At 45.5% G+C, this 8,469-nt stretch overlaps 1 protein-coding gene across 3 annotated transcripts; it reads right to left on the bottom strand.

Annotated features, from left to right (window-relative positions):
• Positions 1 to 2,980: 2,980 nt before the first annotated feature.
• ELK4 (ELK4, ETS-domain protein (SRF accessory protein 1)) lies at positions 2,981 to 8,120 on the bottom strand. 3 transcript variants are annotated; one of them, XM_009888220.1, is made up of 5 exons: positions 7,911 to 8,120; positions 6,094 to 6,495; positions 5,572 to 6,000; positions 4,248 to 4,364; positions 2,981 to 3,079 (listed from the first exon to the last, which is right to left on the bottom strand). In XM_009888220.1, exons 1-5 carry the CDS (start codon positions 8,115 to 8,117, stop codon positions 2,981 to 2,983), a joined length of 1,254 nt encoding a protein of 417 aa, XP_009886522.1. In that variant the 5' UTR covers positions 8,118 to 8,120. The 3 variants fall into 3 exon arrangements, with proteins under 3 accessions (XP_009886522.1, XP_009886523.1, XP_009886521.1); XM_009888221.1 differs by having other exon boundaries at positions 5,572 to 5,973; XM_009888219.1 differs by having other exon boundaries at positions 5,572 to 6,495.
• Between the last annotated feature and the right edge of the window lie 349 nt (positions 8,121 to 8,469).

The raw sequence follows: 8,469 nt of genomic DNA, 5'->3' as shown, positions 1-8,469 counted from the left end.
CCCCACCTCCCCTACACTACATTAAAAACAAGTTGCAACAAGCTGCAGACTGCTCCCGAAGCGAGCTAGCAGAAGTACCAGCAGTTCACATCACCGAGCTCCAAGAAGTCACAGCGACACTGTGCTCCCTCAGGAATGTGACCCAAAAAAGCTGGCGGTTATATACTTGTTAGTAAATGTGTGTTTAACGAGGCAGCATATATACAAGATAATATTACCTTAAGTGACCTGAAAGTTGTCCCGGAGGAAAGGTGAGCAAGCCTCTCCTCTCCCACCTCCCCTCCCCTCCCGCTTTCCCAACCGCCTCCTGAGATTATAACCCTACGTGGGACTCCTCCTTCCCTGGGCAGGTGCTCCAGAAGCAAAAGCCATCATCTTCTCAGTGCTCTCCGTCAGCAAGTTGGGCATTACCAGACCGAACCCGACACGCACAGGCTGTGTTTTCAATATTCGCGTTCTCCAAAGAAGGAATTCCCCGGAGGCGACCGTGTGTCCCACCAACCGGCCACGGCAGTGCAATCTTCCAGAGCTACCGGGAGAAGAGCATGAAACGGGGCCAAGCACAGCCGACACGCTACGTTAGCATTTGGTTCTCTTGCATACCTATCCTAAAAGTGATACAGTTTACAAAGAATTAAGTGCATGTGTGCACATACACAACTTTTAAACAAATAAACTTGGCTTTTCTCCATAGGGGACAAGGAAAGGGAAGCAATTAAATTGCAAGTCTTTAGTGCTCATTAATTATTTTTAAATTCTAATCCTAGTCTGCAATGTTGCTCTCAAGTCCACACACTTGGTGGGCATAAAATTGGCCAACCTAAAGCAACCATTAAAAGTGCCGCTATTTATATATAGCTATATATATTTTTCCAGAGCAGATTCATAAGCCATCATGCAAACCAGAAAATTCCAGGTGCCTGCTCTTAATTATGATCTGCAGCTTTCTTTCTGCATTTAAAAAAAAATAATAATAATAAAAAAAAAAGGTCAATATTGCACATTGTCATTTTAAGAGCCGCTGGCACAGGAACTTCATCCTGCATCTGCCGATGTCTACCGCGCGCAGCGGTGCGGTGCCTCTCACGCGACCCAGCGGGCAGAGAGCTCACTACACGAGCTCGCTCCCCGCCAGCTCCACCTAAACATTGGCGTTTTCTTTTCTCCCACTTCCCACCGGGCAGGGGACTTTCTGGATGAACAATGCCCAAAAAGCAACTCCGTTACACCCTCCTGTCTAGGGTGCCATGTCAGGAACACACCAAGTGGTTTACGTATTTCAATGCTAGGATATAAGGAAGATAACGTCACTGCAGTAAGTTAAGCCTTGGGTATTGTCATACGCTTTAAAGTGAATTCAGAGTCTGCAGAAGTGGCGAAAGGAAAACTCTGGAAAGCTCGAGTTCACCACTTATCCGTAAGACAGGTGCAGTATATACAGCGTACACTGTCGGCTCCTCGTGCTGAAAAGGTACGATCCTCCTCTGCTCACTACAACTTTGAAGAGAGCCAGTGAGGATGCCAAAGGATACAGATGGTCTCCATCTGTATTCTAGCGGGTATTTTACGGAGAAGATTATCTCGCATCACCAACTCAATGTACACAGTAGCAAAACAGAAGTTGCTGCCTGACATCAGACGCCCAAAGTGGAAGCGCGGACCACGCAGCCCTCCGCCCGAGACATCCAGCCTCCGAGGGGCCGCGGGAGCAGATCCTCTCTTCTTTCATTCCTCACTTCTCTCAAAAGGCCTCCCGAGGTGTAAAAATCTTACTACAAATTACGTTTCACCAGTGTTTCAAATGGCTCTGGAAACTAATCTCGCATCACTCCATAAACACGTGGCCACCAAGAAAAGCAACGCAAGCGCGAATTTACAGTGAGGGGATACGCCGTGGCACCCCTCTCCGTTAGCTCTGCACTCGTATTTTGGGTCCGAGTGCTCCCTCAAATAAAAAAAAAAGCAATAGATCTAATGCAAAACTTGAGATAAGTGCTGGTAGAAGAGGAGCTTCTCCACTTCAACTGTGGGAAAAGAGCAGTAACGTTAATGCTCAGACGTTAGTGTTCTCGCCCACTGTTTGGGGCTGAAACTCTAGCATCAGGCAGCAACCTCACCAAGCGCAGACAAACCCTCGAAACCTCATGTAAAATCCACCATCCTGCTAATCTTCTGGCAGTGAGATGACAGGCTTTGGAACAGGTCTCTGGCACAAGAAATGTTTGGACTTCAGCATTCAAACTTTCTGAGAACTGAAAGGAACCGATCCCGCTCTTCATCCGTCTCCAGCCCTCGCCGCCGCACGGAAGGGAGGGCAGGGCAGCATCCAGAAGCCCGACCGCTTCCCCGAGGGGCCGGACTGTCGGCGTACAACGCCGTTCAAAAATTGTCCATGTCTCAGTAACACAATCATTGAATATTCCTTGAAAATTTCTCCCTGCGAAAAGACAAGGTGTTTTTACAGCAGAAAAAGACGCGGGCTGTTTTGTTGCTGCAGAAGTTATCAGGCGCCGAGGCAAAGCCGACGCACGCTCCCCTTTCCCAAGCATCTCCTGGAATGCCAGCTTCGATCACCGTTAGATTTCTTCTTGCCAAGCACAGGAAGCAGAAGAACAGAGGGTTTTTCCAAGAGTCACAGCGAAAAGACTTCTCTGATACTGTTTACCGCAATCGGTGCAGACTCAGTTCCTGCAACACCGACCGAAACTCCCTTTAACCGTAGTGAAGTCTTCCAAACCACGGGGGGAAGAGAAGAGACCGGAGCTTCAGCTCCTATTAAGGCGTTTGCATATACATTCCCAACCTGGGTCTTCAAAAAAAGGGAATTTTGCAAAAAAGGCATTTGATTTGGGAATGGCAAAAACTATGATTGTTGATAATCTCTGTGGAATTATAAATTGCTCATTTAAAAAACATGGTTAAATATAAGTGTCATATCTTTCCCTTGCTTGCCAATATGTCCTTTCCACGAGTTCATGTGCTATGTCTTCTGTAGGTCAGGGGAAAACGGGCCAGGGGTAGAGGGTCCATCCAGTCCAGACAGAGTAAATGGGCCATGACTGTTCAGCACTGATGGAAACTAAGAGACAAAACAAAAACGATTAGGGGAGAGGCCATTTCAATTTACAGTACCTCTCATATCTATGCACGTAGAAGTTCACCCAGGAAAAAAATAAAACCAAAACACAACAAAGAAAAAAAGCCCCGAGACTTTCTAAGAATCTTCTTGGCTTCCCCCAAGTAATTTACTTTTTAAATGCCACTGCATCACAGACTGCAGCAATTTAGCTAGAATAACCAGCGTCGCTGGGAGGACGCGGCCCAGAACCTCTGCATGTGGCCTGAACTAATAACTGACTTCAATAACGGTTGTTGGGAAACCACGGTCTAGATTGTTCCGCGGTTAATTATCACCTATTTATAGAGGAAAATGCCCAACGTATTTTCAGATCTACTTGTTTATTCCCTATATCCTCATGGTACATATAAGCTACTTCCTTCATCTCCATGGAGATGACAGATATAAACCCAAAAGACAACTAGTTAAATTTTACCCTTTGCCTAAGCAGACTCGGGCACGAGATGTGGTTATTCCAATTCCAAAGTGGATGGTGAAGGAAGAGCACGAGTAATTACAACCAAAGGATATTTTTTTAATATAGGGAACTTTTTTTTATGTATTAGTTAAACAAAAATATCTATTAAAAACAGCGAGGCTGAAAATTTCCAAACAACAGAAGACAGCAGAATATAAAGATCATAAAGAACTGTGCTACATATCGCCACGGAGATCACACGCACCATCTTCCTTCTTACTAGTGGTGAGATCTAATCAATGTCTTTCAACAGAAGAGGCTGTTAACAAATAATTAAAACAACCCATAGAGTAGCAAAATTCATTTTCCAGGAAAATCTCAACAGTAAAGTTACATGGAGGCAGGTTTTACAGGAAGGACAGACCTAAAAAAAAATAATAATAGATCTATCTCTAACTACAGCACAGCCTGCTATGAATTTAAAACATTTCTGAAATACCAACGTTTACAATATACTTAAATAAAACTGGATAAACACTGAAATTAAATGCTCTCAACAGAGCTAACATAAGGGACAGAAAACAGAAAGATCACCATTTTCTTTCTACAGCAGCTCTGCGTGCTGAGTGACCCCCGCAGGTCTCCCGAGGCAGGCAGTGGCGAGCGAGCGTGGTTCGGAGGCAGAGATTGGCCAAACTCGCTGGAACTTACCTGAAAGAGCGTATTAGCACCTTGCAACCTCGCGGGACTGAGGGGAGCAACCGGGCTCAGCGTGCTCCAGAAGTGAATACTGGAGAGCAGGGGACTCGGGGTCAGCAAGATAGGAGTCTGCAAAACACGTGAGGACAGTCAGCTGTGGGAAACCCGCACGGAGGAACGCCGAGCACACGGCGATCCAGCCGCACGGATCGCAGCTCCTGCAGCTGCGGAGGGCTGGCTCCGAATTTCAGGAACTCCCATTCCCTCGTTCCGCCTCCTCCCACCTCCTTCTCCTGCCTTCAAACCCCGCGGCAGCAGCGGCCGCCGTCCGCCTCTCCCTCCCCTTGCTGAGCTAGCGGCTCTCTTTTCCCAACAGCCGCCAAATCCCGCTGGAACCCGCAGCGAAGCGGCGCCTCCCGCGACTGGGTACACAGCACCTGCAAGCGACTTCGGGAAACTCAGCCCATGGATTTAAAAAGAGCAGGCAGTGGGCGCACGCGTGGTCTGGGCGACACCCGCGATGTAAGCCACAACAAAAGGCATTTACATCCAGCTTCTGAATGTTCTGGATGTTCCAGGTCCACCGGCCAAACACTTCGAAAGGTCCCAAAAGAGCAACTGCACTTGATTTTTTTTTTTTTCCTGTCTTCAGCCATTTCAGTTTTCGATGAGCACTTTCCCCAAAGTTTCACCTACAGTTTCACTCTAACTCCAAATTACTGCAGGAAAGAGATTAAATATATACAGAACAATTTAACAGCCTAGTTGGGTTCGGTTCTCTTCCAAGTTTTCCACGAGGCACAAAAGCTTTCCTTTCCCACACAAAGATAACAATTAAATTAAGCAGCTGTTCTTATTGCCGTTAAGTCACAATACTCAGGTCTTAAGTAAATGGCTACTGAGTCAAGCTAAAGAAAGCTGCTAAACAGACACCTCCGTGCCTCTCTATTTTAAAATCATTTTCAGAATCAGCCTGAAGGATCAGGGCAGGGTTTCAGGTTTTTGAAATAATTCAATATCAGCCTGGCAAGATGTACAAAGGATCCTGCCGGTGCCGGTGCGGGTTTTGCCTCCACACGCTAACGCTGCACGGGCGTGCAGAGCTGACGTACCGCTCGGGCACACTTTGGGGTGGAAGCGAATACCCATTATGAATAAAGTTTCTGTTTTATAAGAAAAATGGGAGTGACATCCTGAGTTTCCAAACTCCAAATACAATCTACCGACTATTCATTTTACACTTGCATTCCCTTATTGTTTTAAGATATAACATAACCACTGTTGTTACTTTAAAAGAAAAACAAAAACCAAACCAATAGGAAGGGAATTAGGTTACCTGAGAGAAAAGTGCCGGAGTAAGAGAAGCAGTTGGGAGAGAAGGACTCAGAATCCCCAGTGGACTTGGATCGCTGCCTGTAATGACGAGAGTAGGAGCCAACTCCAGCCCTTTGGGTTTTTTAGATCTGGAGAGGTGATTGGCAAACTCCTTCTCCAGCACAGATGAATCCTGCTCTTTGGGCTCCGGGGATTGATGCTGAAGGCTCTGAGCCTGCTCCAGCTGCTGAGAAGCCACAGACTCTATGTCCGTGTCAATGTCCAGGTCGGGATTAGAGCTCAGGGGCGGCGACGGGGGCGTGGAAGGAACTTGCAGAGTGGGAGAAACCGAGGACATGGGTGGAGTTGGGGTGAAGCTGGTGCTTAAGTTTGGCAAAGGTGCTGGAGCTTCGGGGACAGTTAACTTGGGTAGAACAAGCGTCTCCAAGGTCTGGAGAGTTTCTTCCGAGCCCATGGGAAGAGAGGGTGCGGTTGAAGTGGCGGAGACGGTGGAAGAGGCAGAGACCGCCGAAGTGGTCGAGACCAGGGGGACAGAGGAAGGCTTTTTGGAGGGCATGGTTACAAACTTGATGACAGAGGGTGTTGGATCCTGAGCTGGTTTCTTCTCCGTCAGTTTCTCAGCCGGATTCTCGATCTTGATGGACCTGAAGAGTTTTACGCTGGAAGAGTTCAGGGAGTTCAGAGTAAAAGAGGAGTACAAGCCTGAGTGGATATAGTCATTGCGGCTGGAGGATTTAGCACAGGACTGAGACTTCTCCTTCCCACAGTTTTCCACATCCTTTGGAGCACTGCTAACTTCCGCAAAACCAGTCATTTCAGGGTCTCCTTCTATACGGCCCACGACAAGTGGATCCATATTTAAAATCTCCGGATAAGAAACAAACTTGTACACAAACTTCTTACCATTCACTTTTTTAATGATATTCTGTGGGTAAGAAGATACATATATTTAGGCCTTCTTCAGATTAATTTTCTTCCTACAAACATTGCCTAAAATAGACTGAGGAATTAGATAGCCTGTAATCTTTCATCAAAAAATCCTTTCTTTTTTTAAAAACACACTGCATTCTTGCAATTTAGTTATGCTCCCAAAGTATCATTTCCAGAGCTTGCAGGCAAAACGCTAAAACAGGTGAGCTTAACCTAACATTAAATATACTGAGGACAGCCTTAAAACTGCCAAGCAATTCTGTTTAATGTATTTTAAAAGACCAGCTAAGAAACAGAAAAATACCCACCAGCCTCACGAAGGATCACTGACCTGGGTACAGTACGTGTAATCTATTAATAGAACCTGCAGAATTAAAGCTTACAAGTTTGCAGAATTGAAAGCTAATACTTCAAATCAAGCCACCTTTGCTCTTAATAAGATGATAATAAAAGAAAATAAGTAGCTGAACTAGTCAGCAGAACGTAGGCTAATCAGCTATTTCAATACCACAAAATAGCATATGTCAAACTCGTTCTGCTCCTGAGTGAAATGCCACACACAATTTGGACCTCAGAAGATTCTTATTTCTCGTACAATTATTATTACTGAGACCTCTCAGTACAAAGTCAGATTTGTGCTACCCAGTACTAAACTCCAAGCAATGTCCCACCTGCTACAGACTGACAGGTTCCTCAGAAACGGTGTTTTATTTTCTATCTCCTACACCCACACAGTAACAGTTGTGGGATAAACGGCTTATTGAAACGAAGGTGAGATTCCCACACCGTGGCTCCAGCTCAGCTTTTTGAGAGTCCCTACGCACTAATGAAAGGCTCTCACAAGTTATTAGAAGACATCAGCTAAACAAGAGAAGCATCTTACGCTGCTGCACTAAACTCACTGACCACATCAGCGGTGCAACACTGGATACGCAGAGAAAGGGGAAAATACTTTGGGCTGCTTCACTGAAACTCTTTATTTTGATAGCCCCTTCGTAGAGACAACTGCAGGAAAGATCTCAAGGTAGTGCAGTATTCACCACCTCAATCATCATTCTGTTGCTTAAACTGAGTGTTGAGGATTTAACCCTTGCAAGGGCACATATATTTTTGGAAAGGGGATTAGTATTCACAGACAGATTCGTATTAGCAAAGACGTAAATCAAAGAAGATAACACTTTGCACAAAGCTATCTAGAACCTTCTCAAATAACCACTGGGGAGAAAATACAGCACAATGATAAATGAAAGAAAAACAACCTTCTAAACATAAACTAGCACGTCTTACTTAAGTCTGGGAGACAGAAGTGACACCTATCCCCTTGAAGAGAATGAAAAAGGAAACAAAGCTCATTAGGCAGAAGCTGGTAAGATGGATAAGGATCTGAGGTGGATGTACAGACTTTGTTACCTTCACATAGTAGTATCTGAGAGCACGGCTGAGTTTATCATAGTTCATACTGGGCTTGTTCTTGCGGATTCCCCAGAGTCTGGCCACCTCCTCTGCCTGCAGCAGTTTGAACTCCCCGTCGTTGGAGGTCCAACAGATGATATTCTTGTTCTGAGGCTCCTGGAGGAGTTGGAGGAGGAACTGCCACAGGGTGATAGCACTGTCCATAGCAGTAAGCTGAAATTCAGAAAGGCAGATAAGAGGCAACAGATTAGGAACAGCGCATTTTCTTCGTCTCCCTAGAAGGGGGTAATGGAGCAGAGATGTTATTTCCAAAGCCAGCAAGAGTAAAAATTATTAGTCACCAGTCGTGAAAGATGTTCCCTGCAGAACAGAGAGGCTGAGAGCCAACTGCTGTCGTCTCCTCCCACATGTCAGTACTTTTCACATGGGTTATATTTAGCCTCATTTAACTAAATCAGGTCACTTTGGGTAAGTTGCAGTGAGTCACTATCCAAAAAAAAAATTTTCTAAGTTGTTCCATGTTCACCCACTCTGACTTGTACTGCTTTATGAGAAA

Source organism: Charadrius vociferus, unplaced genomic scaffold (assembly GCF_000708025.1).
Source record: "Charadrius vociferus isolate BGI_N301 unplaced genomic scaffold, ASM70802v2 scaffold266, whole genome shotgun sequence".
In the NCBI taxonomy this organism is placed as follows: Eukaryota; Metazoa; Chordata; class Aves; order Charadriiformes; family Charadriidae; genus Charadrius; species Charadrius vociferus.
This window is presented reverse-complemented; position numbering and strand designations above follow the sequence as displayed.

Coding starts and splice junctions, on each gene's coding strand:
- ELK4 (XM_009888219.1), bottom strand. CDS start 8,117: ATGGACAGTGCTATCACCCTGTGGCAGTTCCTCCTCCAACTCCTCCAG. Junction 6,496..7,910: donor TCAGATACTACTATGTGAAG/GTAACAAAGTCT, acceptor TCTTACCCACAG/AATATCATTAAAAAAGTGAA. Junction 4,365..5,571: donor CTCCGGCACTTTTCTCTCAG/GTAACCTAATTC, acceptor CGTGTTTTGCAG/ACTCCTATCTTGCTGACCCC.